This window comes from Punica granatum, chromosome 5 (assembly GCF_007655135.1).
Source record: "Punica granatum isolate Tunisia-2019 chromosome 5, ASM765513v2, whole genome shotgun sequence".
Lineage (NCBI taxonomy): Eukaryota > Viridiplantae > Streptophyta > Magnoliopsida > Myrtales > Lythraceae > Punica > Punica granatum.
In genome coordinates this window covers 29,626,139-29,650,296 of record NC_045131.1, presented here as the reverse complement: position 1 = coordinate 29,650,296, position 24,158 = coordinate 29,626,139, and the positions used below count along the sequence as shown (strand labels likewise).

General features: G+C 37.4%; 2 protein-coding genes across 3 annotated transcripts; both read right to left on the bottom strand.

Moving 5' to 3' along the window:
* Nucleotides 1-12,343: 12,343 nt before the first annotated feature.
* On the bottom strand, nt 12,344-13,839 carry LOC116208848. Its single transcript, XM_031542412.1, has 2 exons — nt 13,698-13,839; nt 12,344-13,319 (listed from the first exon to the last, which is right to left on the bottom strand). The coding sequence occupies exon 2, from the start codon at nt 13,301-13,303 to the stop codon at nt 12,743-12,745; it is 561 nt and encodes a 186-aa protein (XP_031398272.1). The 5' UTR covers nt 13,304-13,319; nt 13,698-13,839; the 3' UTR covers nt 12,344-12,742.
* A 2,417-nt stretch (nt 13,840-16,256) lies between these two features.
* LOC116207458 (starch synthase 3, chloroplastic/amyloplastic) lies at nt 16,257-23,491 on the bottom strand. Of its 2 annotated transcripts, XR_004156932.1 has the most exons (17): nt 23,007-23,491; nt 22,594-22,657; nt 21,196-22,494; nt 20,795-21,009; nt 20,409-20,679; nt 19,642-19,817; nt 19,270-19,377; nt 18,966-19,075; nt 18,690-18,795; nt 18,435-18,605; nt 18,192-18,320; nt 17,917-18,099; nt 17,512-17,643; nt 17,309-17,420; nt 16,970-17,093; nt 16,550-16,749; nt 16,257-16,434 (listed from the first exon to the last, which is right to left on the bottom strand). XR_004156932.1 is itself a non-coding variant. In XM_031540406.1 (16 exons), exons 1-16 carry the CDS (start codon nt 23,133-23,135, stop codon nt 16,620-16,622), a joined length of 3,459 nt encoding a protein of 1,152 aa, XP_031396266.1. In that variant the 5' UTR covers nt 23,136-23,491; the 3' UTR covers nt 16,257-16,619. The 2 variants fall into 2 exon arrangements, 1 of the variants encoding a protein (XP_031396266.1); XM_031540406.1 differs by having other exon boundaries at nt 16,257-16,749.
* Nucleotides 23,492-24,158: the final 667 nt, after the last annotated feature.

Here is a 24,158-nt window from a genome sequence, read left to right as displayed (position 1 = left end):
TTTGGTTCTTGCCCTTCCTTTGGTTCACGGAGCATTCCTAAAAATAAAAAATACATGTTTCGGCACATTGAGCGTGTTTATGGATATAATAATATTTTTTTATGAATTCAATTTGTGACCGATTAATTAAAAATTTTAAAAATTGCAAATGCCGCCCAATGCACGGATTGAGTGTCTAGAAAATTTACAATTCAAGCAGCCTTTTATCATTTTCCATCTACAAGTACTTTGCTCATATATTGATATTTAGGTGTCGATGTTGCTGGGCAGGAAAATGACTTTTGCCAGAATAAAAGTAGAATAAAGCATTATTCCCCCATTTCCCTTCCCCTGCATATGCCGCCCTAAGTACAGTAAGGAGGTGATAATAAATGTAATCAAAGGAGCAATAACTTCTAATTCGAACAAAAAAATATATATATATATTGAAAATAAGGTTATATATGAATATAATATTGGTTTTTTATTTCTTAAAAAGAAAATTGTACAGTACGTAATGAACAGGGAAAACACTTTCAAGATTCATACCTTCAAGAATGAGGGGTTGTAGAATTGAAGAGTCAATATATTTTCCCTTGTCCTCTGCCTACGTACTAAGAAACTCCCAATTTTCGATATCGTTTTCGCTCAACAGACAATAAAATCATATTTATGGCTACCAGGTACAAGAGATCATCCAGAAAAGAGCCTTTCTGTGGCTTCTTCTACTTCTTGATCTTCTAGAGAATGTTTTTTTTTTTCTTGCAATTACTTTCAGGAAAAGCGCCCTCGAATATTGTATCTGTACCTAATAAGTTACATAGAAGAAAGAGAGAGGAGGTTTTGGGTAGGTAATTAAATTCCAACCTCTATAAAAGAAATTTGAAAAAAGAAAACCAAAGAGTAAACAGTAAAAATATGAAATTAAGGTTCTACCTAAAAAAAATGTGAAATTAAGGGTCTGTTTACTTTTAAAAAATTGATTCTTCATTTTCATCTTTATTTTTCTACTCCTTTTTAAAATTTATTTCTCTATAGAAAAGTATAAAAATATGTTTACTAATATTAAGTTAGACTTTGAGATAATTCATCATTCTTGGAAATTTTGAATTTAATTTGTAAATAGAAAAGCAAATAAAAAAAGAAAGTCATAACTTGGAAGATTAAAATGGAAAAAAATTAGCTAATGGAAAAGTGTAGAACTAAAGAAAAATGCTTTTCTAATTCATGTACAATTATAAATAGTGGAAAAGAAAATTTTCTAGAATATTATTTTCATTTTTATATCAGTAAATATTTTTTTACAGTTCTCAACTTTTTAGAAAATTTTCTAGGAAAAATGAAAAATTCTCCATAAGTGAATAGGCCTTAACCCTTTCCGTACCATATGTTAGTTTTCTTTTTGTTTTTGGTTATGTATCACTTGGTATTTGAAAGTTTAATGGGTCTGATTTGCATATGCGAGTTGAGTCGGCCTAGTACGTGAGGAGTAAATCTCTCTCAATCGTAATTCTATTTCAATGTACTAGGCCTATGAGCCTCCATTGTAACCGAAAAAAAATCTCTTCAAATCGTGAATTTTCTCTATTTATGAGACTCAAATACGAACTTTATTTTTAAATAGAAAATAGATACCAAATTACCTAGACCATAACTCGGAGTTTCCTAATTTTCATATTCTACAATGTGATAAGGAAAAATCACTCTCAAATATATCTTACTATGTTTTAGTTAGTGTTTCAAGCATTGTTATCAGAACTGGACCGGACTGGCCGGTTCGACCGGTCGGACCGGGAACCGGTATCATGTCCGGTCCGATCACCTGAAAACCCAAAATGCACATTTGAATCGTCGGACCCATAGAACCGGCCGGTTTTGAGCAAAATTCCATTGAACCGGCCGGTTCTATGGGTTTTATGGGTTTACTATTTATTGCAAAAATTATTTGGTTGTGTAAGGATTTAAACTCATGACCTCTTATTTCTTATACTAGTATACTACCAACCAAACAACTACTACTTTTTTGTTCTTTTAACTCTACTTTTAAGTACTTATTAAAATTTAATATTTATTTTGAAGTAAGAAATATTAAATATATTTATATTTTCTTACACTACTCTCATATATCTTTGAAATCATCATACTTCTATGTTAATTATCATAATTTTTTTAATAATATGAATATTTATTTTATTTTAATTAAACGTGCGGTCCGACCCATCGAACCCCCGGTTAGACCCATAAACCTATGAACCCATACCCCTTCCGGTTCATCATCCGGTCCGGTTCTGATAACACTGGTTTCAAGTATTATATATAGATATTGCAGATCTGGAGCTTCCCACAAATATGATTCCTCTTCAAAAAGTAATTCAATTTCACCCAGCAATTCTACTACTTACCAAAAGAGGAACACAAAAGGAGTCCGGAAGGTACCCGCATCCAGTTTTCTCTTATTTCTCTCCCCATCTTCTATATATTCCACAAATTATGAAGTGACACGTGTTCTCATAAAATATCATGAGTTATTGTATGTAACGGATATATACCACGTGATATTGTATCACCAGATATATAATAAAAATCTATTTTTCTCAATAGTAATTTTTTTTGTGATATTATTGAAAACCAAGAGGAATTGACAAACTCTATTGATTTATGACATTACCATATGATATACCCATTATATAAAAGACTTTTTCCTATGGAAGGAAAGAGAGGGGAAGAGAAATCTCACATGTGTACCCATATATCTAGGCCCTTGATAATCTATATGAGTATATATATCAGCTACCAACAAAAGTGTTAGTTTAGTGGTAAGCAGCTTATCCCTGTAAGGAGGATAGCACAAGTTCGAACCCCAGGAAGCGCACTTGTTGGGAGGGAGAATAACCTTTAATGCTCAATTTTCCGACTGATTAATCAGATCACATTGGGTTCTGGATATCAGGGTACACACTGAAAAAAAAGTATATATATCAGCTTCTACAGTAAGTAATTTATTTTTTTTGGTAAGTAAAAAAAAATCCTTTTTTTTGCTTCTAATTTGTAGTTAAAGGGATGGAAAATTGGGATAGAAAGGAGACAAAGGATACACGTTCCCTTGAGGAGTTGTACTCATGAATCAAATTAACTGCCGGTGAATTTTATTACTTGGAAATGCAACCTATAATCGATGCTATTCAAGGTGAGATTGCTAGGTCCTTATTTTGCAATAAAATTTTTTGTACAAAGGAATAAAGTGGCCGGCAAAAAGAAGATTTTATGCTGGCTGAAGAATTTTATATTCTAAGAAAGAAGCTATATCAAATATACAATACCAAGATTTAGCTGTACTGATCTGCTTTGAAGACATCCAATAAAATCGTAGTATTCTAGAGAAGATCAGCATAGCCTTTGCGCAGGATAAACACGCGCAAAATCGAGAAATAGTGAAAAACAAAATAGTGGTGGTAAATTTCCTTTGTTTAGAGGCCTAAGCAATCAAAATATTGTATGGGTCTTCTGGAGGCCCATATTTATAATGGTCCTATGATACTGCCAGGGCCTAGAAAGTCACTCTAATGCCCACCAGAAGATTGCGAATCAAACAAATTGTATAAATATTCATATATGTAAGTAATAGTTTCTGTGCATATTTTGATTTATACTCTTGAAGGTAATTAATTATAATTTTAGGGTAAAGTCCAGAGACACTCCCCTGTACTTTTTAAATAGGACAATAATACCACCTATTCGAGAATGACACCACCTTATAGTTAATAATTTTAAAGGACGTATACGTCTCAGTGTTCATCTTCAAAACTTACAAGGAATATCAATGTCCTTAAATAAGGTGTGTCAATTTCCTATATTAGGAAAAGAAGTTTCGCTATCCTTTAATGAAACATAGGGATGTAATTTTTGACCTAAGTTTTTGTGAGAGATCTCCAGATAATCACAATATTCTAGGACAACTCTTGAGATCCGTGGAACCTCCAAGTACAAAATCCCAAAACAAATATAAAAAAATTTGGACTTTGTATAAAAAGTTTTTATTCAAGTTGTACAAAATAAAAAACTTTTGTACAATAAGTGTTGGAGTTTGCACTTGTGGAGTTTGCACTTGTGGGTTGACTGAATTTTCAATCATGGAAGTCAAGAATTTATCCAATATTCTAATATAAAAGATTAACTTTATTAGATATGATAGTTTAATTAATTTTTTATTACTTAGTACTCCCCTTCATAAGTGAATTAAACTAGTTTTGAATGTCAGTATGGCAATAATTAAAATGGGCACAAACGCATGTGTAATATACCATTTGAGATTTTAAGATGACCACATATTTAATTTGATAAATAACCTTGTTAAATACGGAATAATTGTTATTTTAGTTAATAGCTTAATTGATCGTAAGAAGAGGCAAATATTTATAACGTCTGTACTTTATTTTGGGGTCAGATTAATTAGAATTTCTGAAATGATTGGCACATCAATCAACTCATGGAAAGGCTTGTCACCTTCTGCTGGAGGGCAAGAAAAGGTTGTTTGCTGAGATGGGAGCACACAATGTGGGATTTCTCCAACCTTTTATTGGGCCGAAAAGGTTTTGCCTTTTTTATTCCAAGACAAATTAGCATGAACGGATGGAGAACCCCCACTATTGTTCCCCCCCCCCCCCCCCCCCCCCCCCCCCCCCCCCCCCCCCCCCCCCCCCCCCCTTTCTAGTGATTAGGTACCCATTTAAAATCAAGTGGGGTAGGTGTTTTTCTTGTTGGAATCGTATATATAGAGCACCAAATAGCAAGTACCGGCCCGATAAATTTCCTGTCCACGCGTGTTATCATCATTGTATCTCAATAGAAAGTAGAGAGCCTGTCATATAAATTATCTTACCGACTTTCGTTATTTTCAAGTTGCTTGTAAATACTAATCATCATTGCACCTAGCTAGTTGGCCTCTTCTAAGATAAAGAAAACTGACTACGAGATCAACTAGGTGGTCAGAGGCAAGGTGGAATTGGCAAATATGAATGTAGATGGATAATGTATTTTAACAAGGCAAAGCTCACCTTAGTGGAATAGGCAATTTTGATTGCAAAGCACCTTTAAGTTTGTTTTTTTCTTATTAAAACTGGGTACAAGCTCGGCTATTGCGTGAGCATCAAAAACAAATAAAATTTAATTGGCTCGAATTTTATGAAGAAGTTACTCAATTTATTTAGAGAATTTTTTTAATTTATTTTTAATATTTATTCAGAATCAAGAACTTCTCTGTCTTTCAAGAAAGTATTTAATTAAAAAACTTATTTCTTCTTTTATATAATCGAGTAGACAAACAACCACTCAATCACTAGCTAAAGGTATTAAAAAAAGGCTTGTGTGGCACTTTTCATTGTGCTTTTCGGCTTTTAAATATTACAATTGATTGATTTGTAATAAGTAAGAATTCTTTTTCCTTAAATTGGTAAAAAGTGATCATGAACTATGGTCTACTTGACAAAAATTGCTAATGTCAGTAGACGGACTTTACCCATAATATATCGGATCAAAAATTACTTGAAGCATTTTGTGGTATGTCAATGCGGAAGTTAAGATCATTCTCAGACCACATGCTTTAATAAAAAAAGAAATGGTAAAACAGGGTATACCCTGTTAAAAAAGGGCTACAATCGCAGCAACCCCCATATGGAGTTGAGTCAGTTGACCATAGGAAGCCTCTTACTACATCCAGCATAAAACTAGCACAAATAATTCCACTAGTTTAAAACGGTTTTCATATAAATATAAATAGATGTGTGGCCGTCCTCTTCGTTCAGTTCTGTGTAAATTACTCTTTTGTTTATACTTTGAGGATATTTATTGAGCCCCTTTATTTTCTAAAGAATGTATAATCACTTATTACATTTTCTTTTCTTTTTGGTCGGAATCAGTTCTTACATTTTCTTATATTGTGATTAGATATGGTTATATGCTCAAACATAATTTTCCAAACACTAGAGGGAGAAAATGAGAGAGGAAAGCAAATGTGCCCTAAAAATATTTTATAATGCTAAGTGATGCATAACTAGGATGCCCTTATTTTTATCCTAACAAGAGGATTGCCGCGTCCATTGCACGTGGTTTGCAGCTCCATGATTTTACTATAGTAATTTATAATCGTGAGTTTTGAGTGCACAAGGTCAATAAGAAGTAACGAAATTGTGTGGATTTAATGTAACTAATTATATATATATATATATATATGTTATTTTTCGATTTATCTCTTAAGTATCTTCATTGTTTTATATAGTTAGATATCATATGCATTTATGTAATGTAAAACACATAAGTTGAACTTTAGATTGAAATTGAACAATGGTTGAAAACTGTTGCGGCCTTTATTTTTTGGGATTTTCTATGGTGACTCCATGTCCTGTAAACATATAAAGTTAATAGAATTGCAGTATAAATAGATTTGCAAGTAGTGTTTTAGTAGATTTTGCTAGTACAACTAGAAAAGAAAGAATTGGTTCACGGTCTGAACAGATCAAAAGAAATGGTATATACATGTGTGTAGGGCTTTTAATACATGCTTTGCATGAGAATATGCTGGATGATTACAAAAGTTTAGGACTGAAGTTAGTATTACAAAGAAGTAATAAACTCTTCCAATTATGCTATATATTTTCAACACTGTAGCAAGTTTAACTGATAACTTCACTCTTGTTATCACTCTTTCTCAGACAATTTAGACGATTGACTTAGCAGCAGCAGTAGGGGAAGATGTCCCTAACATGAATTTCAGCAGCAGAATGTCCTTGACATTTTCTAGTTCCTCTCTGCAGTAGAGTAACATGGGCGAACATAATTTCATAATAATGATAGCTACTGGTCACCTCTTCATTTGAAGGGCACTGTGAACCTATTCATCTGTAGCCAACGAATGTTTGAAATGTCATACGAGATTGTCATACCCTTAAATTTATATGTAATATAAATAGAAATCTTCAAACATGAATGTGCATACCCTCGTATTTTTCTTCTCGAGGCTTGTTTTGAATATGTGCGCTGGTTTCAACCATGTCAAAAAACTATTTTGGCCAACTGTAATGTAATGCAGTAGACTTTTCAGAGAAATGCACACGCGAAAAATTCAAGGCATATAAAATAACTTTCACATCAGCCACCGCTAATTTAATAAACAAATAAACTTGTGTAATGATCAATTGTTTGGTTCAATGCATCTTCATAATTGACCTGTACTCAGAAATTGAAATATCAACATATAAAATAGATCACAATCGTAATTTGATTGTCCATACAAGAACACTAATGATACCAACATGAAGCTTGAGAGAACAATGTTTGCACAAACTTTTATCTATCTTTAAGCTCTCTCTTGTGCAAGCTGGAGAGGAAGTACATAACTTATTGAAATGCTCATAAACAACTAAGAAAAGCACAGAAAGGCTAGAGGACCTAATTTGTACCCAGGAATGGAGACACCATATCATTCAAATTTTTGAACCTACATTTTGCAGTTGAAATCACGATTAAGAGCTTGAAAGAATGCATGGAGTGCCATTATGAATAAGCCATGACATAACCTATGAAGGCTAATTTTATGATAGTGCATTGGCGCATGTTATTATCTGGTAACCAAGAGTTTCTATATTCAATACTCAGTGAAATTACCTCTGTCTCTTTATTACCTTTAGAATTTCTATTTTATTGTGTTAGGCTCATAAGACTCCCTTGTAATCGAAAAAACAAGGAAAGGGTTCCACCTGGTATAGCTGGGCTTCCACATGTATTTCAAAATATTGTTTTATTTTTTTTAATTACATGGGATCCATCACCGCCTAGTATAATGATTGAGAAAAAAGATATAAAATAATTAGGAAAATCTCACTGATAATAATTAAATCCAAAATTTATTGGTTGTCAGGTCAAGATAGGTAGACCTTTTATCCGACATGAATCGTTTTGTTTTCTTGGTTGGCCACTCTTGAAGAACTCCCCACAGTTGTAGAGAAAGGATGGCTTCATGAAAGGGCAACCTCTCACTATTTTTTGGTTACAGAAGTGGTCTATTACCTAATACAAAAGTAGATAAAGCTGAAAAAAGAGACATAGAAGTTGTACTGACCATGATTGAATACGATACCTCATGGTTCTAATTGGTAACTTATGGCAATGTACCAAGTTCCCTTCCACAAAAAATATAAATATTATTACCTGTTCGTTATGCCTACAGGAAGATAAGATCATGCTTTCTTCGTCTGCAGGTTTGATAGAGAGGCTAAAGGGTGGAACTGAGGAACTCAGATGGGCTTCTCGATGGCAAGTGAAGACTATCCAGACTATTATCCACAAGCTCGCCTCGAATGCATATATGTCCACTACAGTTAGAATAAGGAATGATAAAATCGCCTTGCAATGCTGCTCCTGTGGGAGAGAGTACCCCTTAGTTGTATCAAGATCCTAGTGTCAAGTACAGGCTATTGGGTGTGTGAAGAACATCCCGAGAAGTACAGGTCACGATTTTAAGAGATAGAGTTATCGCAAATTGGGGATTCTAAATGTTTTGGTTATCTTAGTACATGCAGTTTATATTATTCTGATTGTAAGGGTACGTAAACAAACTTTGTATAGGTTTGTGGTGGCCGGTTTGCATACCAATTTTACAGAGTGATGCAAGTTTGGGATATATAATAAGGAGCGTTACCCCTATATGGTCCTAATTTCCACACTCGTATGTATAGCGTCCCATTAAATATTCATATTCATGCATCGACTTAAAAGGCCAAGAGAATTCGACCAACCAACTCATAGTTCTAGAAGAGAGTAGTATAAGCAACTCGCATGCATATCATGTTTTCTTTTAACTACACATGAAGAGACAATGAATCTAAAAACTTCACATCTTATCTGTTGACTAACAGGCGGATGGATTTGAAATTTACCTCCTAGGAAGGTTTTCAATTAATTAAAAAAAAAAGGCAAAACATGAACATGCATGGATCGATCCAAACGATTTGGCACTTGTTCCTCTCAAACAAAGTCCCTATAATTCAAGTATGAAGAAAATTCGTGATTCGGCGAAGTTAGCGCATTTATGGGCCGATCCGACTTGAACGTGATTAGAAGGGTGCACGCTGAGAAAAGAGATCAAATTGACTTTTTTTTTTTAGAATTAGTGATTTAATTTTTAATATTGCCCTAAAAGGAAGATGTTTTTGTCTTTGAAGCAGCCTGGTGACTGTTTTGGAACTACCTCTTGCATGACCTCTTTTTAATGACAGAATATTGGGGATATAAAAAGTACCTATTGGGGGTTTGATTCATGGTTTCTGATCCTTTAATCACATGTACATACGGTGAAAGAGGACTGAATTGTTTCCCTACGATAGGAAGAATGATCATGTTTGCCATGTGTGCTAGCTGTGATGCTTTGATCCACGAGCATTAGAGATTCAAAAGTGAAAGCCATTAGACAGCTTGCAGCCCAAGATCAAGTAATTTGATCCTCGTACAATTAGTTTAGACACCACATTTCGGCTAGTGCTTGAAATGTAATAAGAACTAGAGGTCCCAATGGGACAAGGCAGTCTGCTTTCCTAGTTCCAGTGGTGGACCTGAAGCCTCTTTTGTTTGTTAGATAGATGTGTATATGCATGGCATATTAAGTTCCAAAGATAAACTTGACAAGTGGAGTATTCGACATCAAGTAATTAATGGAGTGTTAACTCTCTAGCATAGAGTTGGAGACCAGGGAACATATTTTGTTTACTTGCCATATCACTCGAGCTATATGAAAGAGTGTTGTTTTTTGAATTGGTGCACAAAAGACTATCACAAATGGACTACTGAAGTGGCTTGAATCTGCTCTTCAAAAGAACAAAATTCGATACTATTGTCTTGAAATTTCTTTGATCCCATTATATATATATATATATATATATATATGTGGGGATGGAGGCGAATACTAGAGTAATTTAATGGAAAAAGTCTCGAGTTTTTTCTATTTTTGATTGTGCATTATTCACGTGGTATGAATAAGAGCGTTAGGTCTTTTCGACTCAGAAAACAAACTTGCTTGGTCTGCTTATGCTCGAGTTGTGGTTATTATATAGGTTTGTTTAATTTGACTGGGGACGATTTTTCTTTTCTATTTCAATGATCGAAATAAGTTGTTGGGTGGTCCTATCTCACCAATACGAGGATTTAAGATTTTCTCATGAGGTATTTGTATATTAGGTGAGTGGTTTGACCATTGTAATTAACTTTTGCGGTCATCAATAGAAGCACTGCCAAAAAAAAAAGGGACACAGAAGAAGGAAAAAAGAAATGTTGGACTGAGAAGGGAAGATTTACAGCTCATATCGCGCCAGAGTAAAAATTAGCCATGTTGGTTTATGTTAACTCTATAAAAATAGAGTTATTCGATACTTTTCATGGGTTTATTTGGTTTTTAAAGTTTTAAGTGTTTTTTTGTGTTTTTTAAATATTTTGGGAGTTAGTTCATGAATTGAGCTTTTGCAACCTCTAAGTTTTTTGTATATTTGGATAGAACAAACTCAAGCAAATTGGCGCAAATTGCATATCAATGGAAAGCTCATCAAGTCATGAGCATAACAGTTCAAACGGTTGTCAATCGAAACTCGGACGAGGAAGATATGATCGATGCGCGCGACCAGGGATTGCTGACTCTAGTGGCCTCGGCCGTGAAATTGAAGAGCTGCAGCCCTCTGAATCAGCCCGCACCAACTCAAGTCTACCTTGTTTCGGGATCTATCTCTAGATCTCAAGGATTTCAAGAAGAGGAAACGTTTGAAGAGATATTTTATAATATTATTAGAGATAGGAAATTCTATTGGAGTGATTTACCGTTAGGAAACTATAGAGAGATTTTTTGAGATCTTGGGGGAGGAAACCTTTTCTGACGTTTAACCTGGGGGGGAAAAAAAAAAAGAACGGCGGAGCATGCTCGGAAGATGAAAGGAAGAGAACGGAACCTTAGGGAGTAAGAGAAGGTGGAGATCGAGATCGTGACGACTGTGGCTCGAGTTGGAAAACCGGCTAGATCATTCTTTCTCATTTCTCTTCCAATCCTTATTATCATGTTTTCTTCTAAGGATTCAATGTTTACCATTATGATAATAAGCTAAACTCCCTTATCTATGACTTCAATGGAATCTAGTACTTTTATATAGAATTGTGAATTCTTTTATCTATATAATTCAACTTAATTGCTTATTCTATCTTGTTCTTAATGTGATTAATTGAGTAATCACCAATTAATTTGATTAGGAAATCTAGATGAGCTCGGGAGATGATTCTAGATTAAGCCGTGAATAGAATAGCCTAAAATTAATTTGAGTTGGAAAACCAATTAATTCGTGTGAGAGATAGGAATATACCCAAATGCCTTAAGTAGCCAGTTAGGATTGATGAATAATTCCCGCTTATTAATTGCCTAGGAATAGAGTAATTAACTCGATAAAGGGAATACGTTTTTACAACGCTCGGAAGAGGGGTAGCAAGATAATAGAACCCTACGTTAGTAATTTGTGAATTCACGCTTAAGTTTAGTTTTAAGATTTAGTTTAATCCACTAGTCAAAAATTGATGGTTTGGATAAATGCTAGTTGTGACGATTTTGGTACATAGTGAAATCTAGATCAATTTTTTTGGGACGATGCTCTTATTCGTTCTATATTACTTGTTCGATAACGTGCACTTGCGTTGATCTATTTTTATCACAATAAGTTTTTGGCGTTGTTATCGGGGACTGTTTCTAGACTTTTCATTAATATCGAGACAAAGCAATTGCTCTTAGCTCAAACACTTTTAGTTTATATTTTTTTATTTTTATTTTTATCTAGTTTTTCTTTTAATTTTCTTTTCATGTGATGGCATTAAGAAATTATCAATGGCGGCAGAGTCGATAAGGCCAAGTGCGGAAGCAACTGAAGTTGAGTTTGAGAGCCAATATAATTGTGATTTTGTAGGGACTACCATGAGACCGAGCATTACCTCAATTACAACCCGTACTCTGACATATAAAACTCGGGCCGATGGAATCCTCCTCATGGAAAATTAGCCATGTTGATATCATTGAAACAAAAGAAGACCAATTATGCAAGAGTTGCCAAAAAAGTCTATGATCTATACATGTAAACGATTGTATATTTTTTTAGGTGTAGAAACGATTATGTTTCTTTTATAAAGGATGCGCATAAATGAATCTAATGAAGGAATTAATAAAGCACACAAATAGTCTTCCTAACAAAAATTAAATCTGCAATTTCTTAATGTACGAGTGAAGTCTCGTACCAGTTGCATTGCAATTCCCTTTTCAGAAGCAAATAAATTATTTACTAAACTTTTCCGCCATGCAATTAACACATCCTTCTCCCTGCTGCATCATTCATTCCATTGACAACAAAATTCCAATTTCGATTTCACCCCAAGGATTGAAAAGCGACAAAACTGCAGGCCCAGCTAACATTTTCTCATTTTTTGTTTTCATTTTGGAATATATAAATGACAAAACAACCAAAAGAATACCAAAATGTGAGAGCCCTCCTGACTCTCTCTCTCTCTCTCTCTCTCTCTCTCTTTTCCTTAACTCTCCTCTTTTTGATGATAGTGATGCTCCCACATGCCATAGTGAGGATCGTGACTTGGCCCTCTCAACTTAGAACCATCAACTATACCCAAACCCCACGATTATAATTAGTGATAATAGTAAGGCCGACGATCTACTATTCTCATAGTCCCGATCTAACCGATCCTACTCTAGAAATCCGGTTTTGGTCAAAACAGCATTCCTCACTTTGCTAAGATCCCTCCCCTTGAGGGTCCTCCCTATCCCTTCACACATGGAGTTGGATGAAATCTGGCTCCTTTCAAGCTTCCTAGCAATCCATTCATGTGGTGGAACAATTCCACCCTCATCCTCCCCGTCCTCTTCCTCCTCCTCCTCATCCCGGACCCCAGTCTCCTTGTCTTGTTGGAAATCGTTCCACATGACAGCTGAACTGGAACCGGAACCAAAACCAAAACCAAAACCATCCACCTTTCTTTTGCTCTTCCCATAAATCCTTGACCAATCGGGTATGTTTACCGGGGTTGAGGAATGATGAGGTGTACTAGCCTCATTGGCCGACGGGGTTCCTCTCGGAATCATTCTAGGGCCAGCAGCCCCCCTCGTGTAGTCTCCTCCTCCTCCTCCTCTCTCCTGTGCGGCTGACCAGACATTTTCCTCTTCCAAGTCTTCATAGTCAATAGAGGCTTGCCTCTGGTGGCTCCGACCGCCTCCGCTCCTCCGCGAACTGCTAGACCGGTCCGCCATGAAAACTTCTTGCTCCCTGCAAATGTTACGTGAACATAATTGCTTCATTCTTCCAAGGGGGAAAAATCAAAATAAAAGAGAAAATAATAAATAAAAAGTCAAAATGCAATGAAGTTCACCTTCTTCAGTTCTCCTCCACAATCTCAAAGATCTTTCAAAAGGTGAATAAAGATGCATGAACATCAGCAAGTGACTGCCCAAGGAAAAGGAAACAAAAAAGAAAAAAGAAGACAAACAAACAGGGGAAAACACAAAATTTAATCACTTTCTTGAGTTTTGGTATGCACTATCATCACTAAATGCTGCCATGCAGAGGAGAAGATGAGCAAGACATTCAAGTGAAACCTCAAAGCCATAAGTGCCAAAAAGAAATCATGAAATGGCATAAACATACCTTGGAATATTTGGAGAAAGTTAGAGAAGCACACATAAAAGGCCAAACATGTCAGTGAAGAAGAAGGAGAGGAAGAGGAAGGTGGATGAGGAGGAGGAGGAGGGTGGAGGATTATTAATTGGGGACTATGAAGGGGGAAGACTCGTGAAAGAATATATCACCAACTTTGGGAACAAAGTCAGGGGGCTGCAAAGATTTATTTTACATGACACCCCCTTTTTTATTTTCCTTCTAAAAAAAATGAGAAAATCATAAAAAATGAATTAATGGATTAATTATTCAAAAATTGATGTAGTAAACAAATTGCGCTTTCAGTGGATATAATGTATTATCATCATATGAACTTTTATATGCAGCATACAGAAATTCGAAATATAGTAAAAGTACTACTTGAAGAGGTTCCAATAAAAATTAGTCTTATTTAATAAATTGAAGATATCTTTGCAACAAGAACGGAAAAATTTGATTGAATAAGGAAAATGAGGTTTTAATGCCAAACTGAAAAGACTGACTTCTGATTGGTGAAATGTGTCTCTCTCTCACAGATTTCTGTAAACCTTATCCTAAAAACTCACAGCTACTTCACAGCTCACTTTGCCCATTACCCACAGTCATTCATAACTTTCTGTGAAGAAATTAAAGTGTTGAAGTTTGGGCAGTAAACAAAAGAATAAAGGGTTCTGCATTACCTCTGGGTGAGGAATCCCTAGGAGCTAGATGGTTACATATGCATTCGGAGTTTCCCCGGGCCAATAACTCCCCGACACATGGCCACATTAGAGTCTTTCGGTAATATATCCATCATATGCATCTTCTGTTACGACATTGGTCAATGGAATGAAATGGAATGGAGAGACTCGGTGAGACTCTAATGCGTATACTCTGATGGTGTCTTCATCGTCTTCTTGTCATGAAATCAAGGTTGGGTTGTACTGTCCGGTTATAATGGAGTAGAGACAATACATACTCTTTCGACAAGCGGAGTGAGATATGGACTTGTGGTTAGATCCCACTTGCCCATTGTAAATAATTAGTCCATTCGAATAACAGCCTTCACTACTCGTGTAACATCGTACTATATCCATCAGTCGATCAGATTACGTATTAGAGAATCAACAAGTTCCATATATAGATCCATAAAAGTACTTCATCTCGAGAGGCAAATCATTTGTCGGGATCGGTAAGTCGACATGAGGAGTCTAGTCTAGTCGACTGATGGAAAATAAGAGGAGAGGGGGCCTTAGCTCTGTTTTTGGAAAACGACCCAAGCGAGCGTGTGGGTCAACTCTTCTTTTTCTGGTTCATTACCTCCCTTTTATTTCCCCAGCTCATCATGTCATCCTGATCTCCAGATTAGATTGTTCGATCTAAAACCGTATGCTAGGATGAATTCGATTCATCGGATGCGCACATACAATTATTGTATCTGTTTAATGATTGATCAGTGCACCTATATAGGAGAATATTCCCCGGCAAGCCACTTTGTTTTCCTAAATACCCCTTTGATGCATCCTATCGATATGACTGCATCGACTTAAAAGGCCCACAAGTACCTTAAGTTACATCGCTTGAAGCTAGTGGTGATGTACCATTGGAGGCCGGACTAGCTCGGACTGTGCTGTCCGCACGACAGTTTGTACTTTGGAAGGAACGGTTTTAGAGGGGCAAGATAACGTTTTACTCTCGAGAAGCACTCAATTGTGGACCGTACAACGTGGGAGAGTCTTACTTATAATGATCAATGCAAAGGCAAAAAGCATAAAAATGGGACTAAACCACCTCAACATAAAGCCTTCCTCTCCTCCCTCTGTTCATCATTGCATTGTAGAACGAATCCTCAACCATCCATAAAGGATGCATCTATTAATCTACATACCGACTTTGAGTTAAACCAAGAGCGACGTGTTGAGAGAAGCAAATTGCGTCCATTCTCAAATTGTTTTGGAAGTTGATAAAAGAATGAACAAAATTAATTACGACATGCATCACAGATGGCATACGCTACCAATTCGTAGTGCAAGGGTTTGAAATCCACTAGAGACAGCTCATGGGCAGTGTAAGCCGATGTGCAATGAGTATAAAAATTAATACCAACTAATAGATTGAGTACATTTCGTGGACCTACTAAAAAAGAACCAATAGAGCTCCATGAATTTGCTCAGGGAAATCTCTCTAATCAGTCTTGGACAGTCACTTTCAACAGAGCATAATTAATTTTTTTGCTTCATAACAAGGTAATGATTAAGCAACTTCAATGGCTAAGGAGGAAAGGAATCAACTAATTGCACATCGGCTCAACCCTAAAATTAAAATAATACAATCATTATATGTATACGTTTTTCCAGTTTTTTCTAATGAAAGATGGTCCCATTTTCAGTTCCATCACCCTTTTGCATCAGAAAGGCCCCATTATCCGAGCTTTCAGGCACCATAAAACTTCCCAACTTTACTACGTTACTGAAAGAGGGAAAAGCAAGGATTTGAAGATAACTGTCAAAAAAAGGATCGGCAGCTTGAGACACCGATTTTTCGATATTGATGATGAAGAAAGCAATAAAATTCGAGCATAACTTAAGCGGGTCTTGCGTGTTGATCTTTTTCTTGACTTGCAAATCTTGAGATTTTCTAGTCATGACTACATCAAAATCACTCTTCAAGAAGACAATTACTACTGCTGTACAACAATAATCTTTATTGAAGCTGATTTATCCCTTGCTTATTCCCCCTTTCTTTCATCCTACCAAAAATCAACAGTACAACGATTATTTTCTAGGATTGGGTATAATTTCCAGCACGTAAGCCAACAACCATATCTTCCATAAGAACTGAACAAGGTGGTGATCACTATGAACCTGTACATCATCCGTAGTCTCTGGGTCGGGTCAAAAAACTGCCCGATGATTATTCTCTCTGTCCTGGTCTTCATTTTCGAGCAGCATGGTAGAGCTCCAAGTAGTCAAGAGCCGGCTTATTCCAAGACCAGTCCTGTTCCATCACCCTCTTGCATAGCGAGTTGAACCATTCCCGACCATCGTACCAAGCAGATATGGCCCTACAGAAGATCCACATGCATGATTAGTAAAAATAACCAGCAGTTTAGTATTCCAGCAAAATAAGATAAAGCATAATGTAACACACTAATTTCTCAACGGGGTTGTGCTTGGAACAGTCGAGCATATAATCAATGATTTTGTGAACAAATAAGAGACGTGAAACTTTCCCGGAATCAAGCAGTCCCTTAATTCTTCCTATGGCTTCGAGAATTTAGTCACCTGTTTAGGGCATAATCTACGCCGGCAGGATCAGCTCCGTCAAAACTGAATCCATTCGGCTCAAGACCCTGCGCCTCAGCTCTCTCTTTGTCATGATCAACATCAAATACAGTATCGTAAAGTCCTGAAAAGTAAATATGATTTCAGCTAATATGATTTCAGCATTAACTTAAGAAAAAAGAGTTGAGGAAGTCACTTTATACCAATCTTCAATTATAAAATAGATAGATCAGGATCATCTTTTTCATCGTCAATGTTGTGATGAACTTTAAAACACCATTGCTCACCGAAGTAAAGGTGATCAAGTGAACCAGCTATAATACAAGAGTAAGCACATACCTCCCGTTTTTCGAACTACAGGTATGGAGCCATATCTCATGGCTGTGAGTTGGGTGAGTCCACAAGGCTCAAAAATCGACGGGACTAAAATAAAATCAGCACCTGCATATATCTGTTTCGAAAGGCAAAGAAAGAGTAAGTGCCACAGTTAAAACCCGGGAGTCAAATTCTCAAAAGAAGCGAAGGTTGTAGGTGGCACCAACCAAGTGAGAGAGAGGCTCATCATAGGTCAAAACCAGGCGAGCACGGTCTGCATGAGAAGAGTGCAACTGATTGGACAGATTTACAAAATCGTTCTGTATGCGAGGATCCGGAGCTGAACCAAGCAACACCACCTGTCAGCGCATATACGAAACATCACATTCATCAGGAACCAAGCTAGGTAGTGCACCAACATTACATATCAAGCACCGTTTAACACTGCCATTCATGCAAGGAGCAGGACCGTACATAATAATTAATATGGGGTTTATCAGAAAACCAAACCTAAATGTATAGATTTGATCTTCTTGAAAGCTTAAACTTATAAGACGGCGCAGCCATAACGCACACCAATGTGTTAGAGATATAATTTTAAGCTTGGAATGAGTAATGATCGGGATATTTACTTGTCCACCACGGTCCAAGGCACGCCAAATTGCATGCTTTATGAGATGGATTCCTTTCTGATGAGTCAGGCGAGTGATGATCCCTATGAGAGGGAGATCAGCCTTTTTCAAGTTAAGTCGTTGCTGCAAAGCTTCCTTGGCAGCTCTCTTGCCTTCTACAACATTGTCGGGAGCATATGGTACCTGAAACAACCCATCATAAATTTAGAGGAAACTCCAATAAGAGATTTCTTCTCAACGCCTTCAATATGGTAATAAGACAAACAAAAGCTTACAGGAATAAACTTGTCATTGTACGGGTCCCATATATCAGGGTCAATCCCGTTTACTATGCCATGAAATTTATAAAGGTGGGGGGCAATTGCAGGGTTGCCGGACACCTCCTTTGCATAAGTATTGGAGACCTGCAATTCAGATGGTACAACAATCAGATCAAAATCAATGAAAACATCTATTACATAAAAACAAACTTCAGGGTATGACTAACTAAAAAAAACAGTGACTAAATAAGAACATACAGTTGTAGCCTTGTCTGAGTAGGTCACCGCTTTGCCTATAAGCTGGGCCCCAAATTCGAGGTTATGAATGGTGAAGACGATACGAGCTTTGCTAAGACCATAGTGCATGTAATGGTCCTTAAACAACCAAGCAACAGGAGCACTTGACCAATCGTGGCAATGGATTATATCCTGCTCATGGCGTTTTATGAGACAGGTAAAGAAACAAAGAAATTGGGATTAAATATCATTGAATCGAACTGTTAAAGATCTTACGGGATGAAATCCACTTTGCAGTAGGAATTCCAAAGCAGAGTGGCAGAAGAAACCAAATCTTCCCCCGTCATCGTTGCAACCATATATGCATCCTCTCCCAAACAAACTGCACACAAGAAATTATGTAATGAATGAAAAGCATTTCTAGGAAAGGAAATCTAACTTACTAAACCCTGCATTACAAGGAGTCTTAATAAAGGCTACCAGTATATTAAGAGAAGATGACAAACCATATAAATGGAAAATCATTGAGAATAAAACAGATTTTGAATTTACCCGTTTTGAGGCTCCAAAAAGTAAACAGAAAGACCTTCGACCTTTCCATGCCAAACTTTTATTTCAGTCCCGCCCCACGAATAGCTTCTATTGAACTGGAAGTCCTTCACCTAGACAAGAAAATGGACCTCAGAACTAGTTAGAGCCCTGACAAGTGAAGAAAAGGATAGTATCTATTGATTGTATAGCAATTGATTTCGGTGGGATGTAGAGAAGAAATCTCAAAGGCTATCACAAAGGACTGAAATTCTCGATGAGGAATCAGATGAACGGAAATCTGAAAGGCGTTGGAATTGGAGCTCACATTGCTCAGATTTAAACAGTCATATTTCGGAAGAATGATGTCGACAGTATGGTTCATGTCTTGAACGGCACGAGAGAGACTAGTAACAACATCTCCGAGGCCTCCCACCTGCATTAATATTTTCGATCAACGTATCAGAGATACTGTAATAAAGAATAATTTGAAAGGGACAATTATCAAGCTGCTCCCGAGGGCATGGGCAAGCTATCAAGTGGCACTATACTCCCCACCACCAAATTCTCAGTTGAAGAGACGATCTTGGATTGACAAATTACAAATGCACCCAGTATTTTGTTATATTTAAAAACATAGTTTCAAATCAACCACTCGAAACTTCTTGCTATATTTAACAGAGAAAGCAGAAATCATCGCCTTTGCTATCGGGGCCATTTCGACAGCAACATGTACAATGTGCAACGGAGGCTCCTTCAAAATCCCTCCAACCACAGGAATGTGGTAATCCATTCCATCCTTGTTATCGAAAACTCCACCATCCTCTCTCTCAGAAAACACAAAGTCCATCATATACGCATCCAGAGGAACCTTCACTGCAAAAGGAAAATATGATGAAAATGGAATGGATCACATTAGGAAGGAGGCGTGTTGTCACTTGCACAGAAATTAATGAAAAACGATGCTCTTTGAACCAATTTTACAGGCATAAAGTTAATGTTCGGCTGTGATGTTGACAGTATGAATAACCATTTATTTTCTAGAAATTAGAAAATAAAATAAAAGAGTGGTGCATCTGTAAACAATTAATATTCACTGCCATCGCCCTAATTTAAGATTTTAGAACAGAAGGTTGTAAGTCAATGGTAGATAAGTTATACTCCCTGAAGATTCATTTTCGGATTTTAAGGTTCTTCATCGCTTAAGAAAACATTCCCAGTTGTCATTTAGCAATTGGGAGATAAAAAGGACAAGAAAATGAAGTGCGTTGTATAGGACTTTTGATAAACCAATGTGGCTTGTCCAGTTTAATAGCTTTGCCCCAGCATTTTCCGCGAAAAAGAAACTTAGGACATTTTTCAACAAAAACAAAATCCGTGTTTTCATTTTCTCAAGCTTTCAGTTAAAAGTGTTCCATTCAATCAAAGTCTACCCAGCCAAAAGACCAAATTCGCGATGACACTCACCTGTGGTTTTGACATGAGAGCCATTTTCAGCAGGTACCATTCTTTGAGGCGGCAGCGGGCCCATTCGATGGGTCCACCGGTTGAATGAGCACCTGAACCAAATCTCATGCTTTCCATTCAAAACAGTGCTTGAAGGGTTATAGAAAACTGTCACACATTCTCCTGCATTCACTTCGAGAGGCTCAGTATAGACTATGTGCTTCTGTGACAGCAGGAACCTCTTCATGGTCCTTTCCTTTGTTTCTGCCTTCATATGGGCTGTTTTCTCAGCCTGCAAAAAAGGCAATAGCCGAAAAGTTCTGAATCAGAAAAGAATATGATCAACATAGATTTCCTAGAACAATCTAAACCCCATTATAGATCCATGTTGAAGGATGGTCACTAACCTTGGCACGCACGGCTTCTTCTCTCTTCCTTCTTTCTTCTTGGAGTCTCCGATATATCTGATGCTCCTCCTCCACCCAATACATCTCTTCTGGCATACTCACAGTGACAATAGCGTGAAAATCCTGCCGACGATTGTTATCATACACACCCGCATTTTGTGGAGGACCATCAGCAAAAACCCAATCCAACACAACGGCTCGATCGGGTACAATAACTGAAAGCATATGAATTGTGTCGGTCAAGAAAAAGAAATGATCCAACTTACAGAATTTAGTTCCATGCGTTTATTTTCAGATTTAAGCTGTCAAGTGAAGTGGCAATAGCTCAGTATGGTAAGTATATGAAATAGCGCAAGATAATTACAAGTTTAAGCTCTGGTGGCAAGAAAATAGATACTTACAATTGGCATACCACCAATCACCATCCTTTCTCTCGGACTTGACAAGCCTTCCAGAAATAGACAACCCGTCCCTCCAGTTATTATAACCTCCATGGATCCATAATTCGTTAGAATGAACAAGAGGACCCGAGCTTCGGTTATAATACAAACGGACTAAGACTCCTCCCTTGAAGTCGCTGGGCTCAATGTACCAAACCCCATCAAGAGACCTTGGAGCCTTCCTCATCAACTCCTGCAAAATTCCCCTCTGCTTTTCCATCTCCACCCTTGCCTGGGCTCTGTCTGCTTCACTAGCAGCCTTCTCTGCCTCTATCCTCCTCTGCTCCTCCGCCTGTCTCTCCCTCTCCGCCTCTTCCCTCGCTAGCTTCTCAAGCTCCCGACGCTTCTCTTCTAGCAGGAAATTCTCGAATGCAAATGCATCCATCCCCCCTTCAACAGGCACACAGAAGTCCTTCTTATCATTGTTATCGTACACGTCTTGACCGTTAAAGAATACGAAATCTATCTTGTATGACACTTTGGGGACATAAATATGACAAGACCACCAATCTCCTCTGAGATGGGTCTTGTTGAGCCTCACAGTGAAGGACTTCCATCGCCAGTCGTTAAATGCCCCCATAATTAAAACATCGGGCTCATCTCTCAGTGTTGAAAGGCTCCTGTTGAAGAAGATCTCGATATCTTCTTCAGGCTTCGCTGTCTGAGGGTAGATGAACAGCTTTTCACCTCTCGTGATGTACTCCTCAGCAAGCCTCTCAATTTCCATTTTATGAAGATTCGCCTCCATCTCGGCTTTCATAGAAGCTTCCTTCTCTGCTCTTATTTCAGCCTCACGATCAGTGATCATTTCAACCTCATTTGAAGGCTCTTCTTTCTCAGTGATTGCATCATGAACATCCTCAACATCACTCTCCGAAGCAATTTCTTGCTCCTGTAGGACTGCTACATCCCCTTTAATCCCCCCTAAAGTTCCATTCTCAATGAACTTCTTGCTTACTGGTATCTTCTGATTGACCTTCCCATCGAACTCAGAATCTTGGGTCACCTCAGCCACATTTTCCTCAATTTCTTCAACCACTAGCTCCTCATCAGATTCAAACTTCAACTCGAGCGATTCCACATTCGGGCCCAGGTGCTCACTCGCGGTAGTGCTCGGGCCTTTCCCACCTTCGTCGTTGCTTTTCTGATCTTTCTTACTAGTGCTACTTCCCACGGGCGATTTCGGCTTGGAACCTCTTGATGAAGACCCTTTAGTTCTTGCACTCGACGATGCTTTCCGTTGTCTTCTCCTCGAAAAATCTATCAGAAGAAAAGTAAACGAGCAAGAAAACCCAGTGGGGATGAAGTCTTCTGAGCATAAATTTCAAAAGTTATCCAAGCAAGAACAGTCAAACAGACCTGCAGCGGCAGAAACACAAAATCGGACCCCGCGAGCTGAGCACTCATTATGCCACAGAGGGAGCTGCGACAGAGGCATTGAACAAGTAAACAAACACAAAGTGCAAGTAATCAATGGCAACTATATCCTCAAAAAGCAACAGTTCTCCATAAAGAATCTTCCCTGAAGAGAAGTATACACAGCCAAGAACAAGGAACAGCAAATTCAAGTAACTATGTTCAACTCGGAGAGTGTTCAACATCCCAGAAGTCATCAAGAACTCAATAACAGACACATAAAACTACAATCCAATGAAATGGAGCAAAGGGAACTGTTCGGCATCGCAAGAAAGTGATCAAGAACTCAAACAGACAGTGATACAGAAAACTACAAGACCAAGTCCAATGAAATGGAGCAAAGGCAAGATATTTACTTGGGATGGAAGAGTTCTTCCGTTGGGAAAGAAACCCACGAAAGGCTTGATCTTTGAATTGCTTCTCTCGCTGCTGTTGAAGACCGCTCCGCAGCTCACAGGCCTCTGTGCTTGCAAAGCCATTTCCATATCTGGGACCGACTCAGGAACAAGAATATCTGTTCCAGTCCGAGGTTTATGCGTTGCCAATCAATTTGATCAGATAATCATCACTTCAGCCTCCCCTGTTCGCCTCTCCCAATCAAGAGCCGTATGCAGCTACGGAAATGGTCGTTGTTTAAAACAAACAATTCACGAACAAGAAACAGCTGTCCATCCCTCATTTGCACTGTCCCTGGGATGTCTGCTCCAGTGAAGGGTCTGCAATCATCAGAGCCGTATGTGCAGGTGGTGGATCATTGACCAGAGCTCTGAAATGGGGTCAGCTTGAATCTCAATCGGGCGGTTAGAAAGTGAGCTCTCGTGGGACTCGGAGCTCAGGAAAGATCTATCAGGAATTATCGAGTAATCCTTGAATTTAAAAACAAAAAAAAATGATGAATTTTTGAAGATTTTTGTGAGTGTATTTTGATATCGAAAAGCCCGATGGATTTCTACAAATTCAGTTCGAGTGAGGCTACTAACAGGTAAAACTTCTAAACATGTATTTTTTTCATTATTATACTCGAATTCAAAATTTTAATTAAAAGAATACGACACGAATCACTTGAATTAAATGAAGTTTTATAGATTTTTTATAATTAATTATGATAAAAGAAAAAGGAAGAATATAGAGGCTGTCAGGCCCTTTGACAGGATTTGCAGCTTGCAGCGGCGAGGAGCCCACCAGAAATTGCCCCATCGAATGGGAACATGACACGTGACTAGAGGGTTGGTCGGATGGTGAATGAATGTTCTCTCTCAGTTCTTGAATTATTATATCTTGTTTAGTTTATAAGTTAAAATCAATTTAATTTTAACTTTAACTCAACATATTATACAATAAAAATACACACTTATCAAATCAAAAATTTGAACTTTAACTCAACATACTACACAACAAAAATACACGTTTCCCAAGTCAAATTTTTAACCCCAACTCATTTGTCATTTTCCACAATCTAAATCAAAATTATTTTAACTCTGAATCTAAACGCACCGTTAAATTTCCCC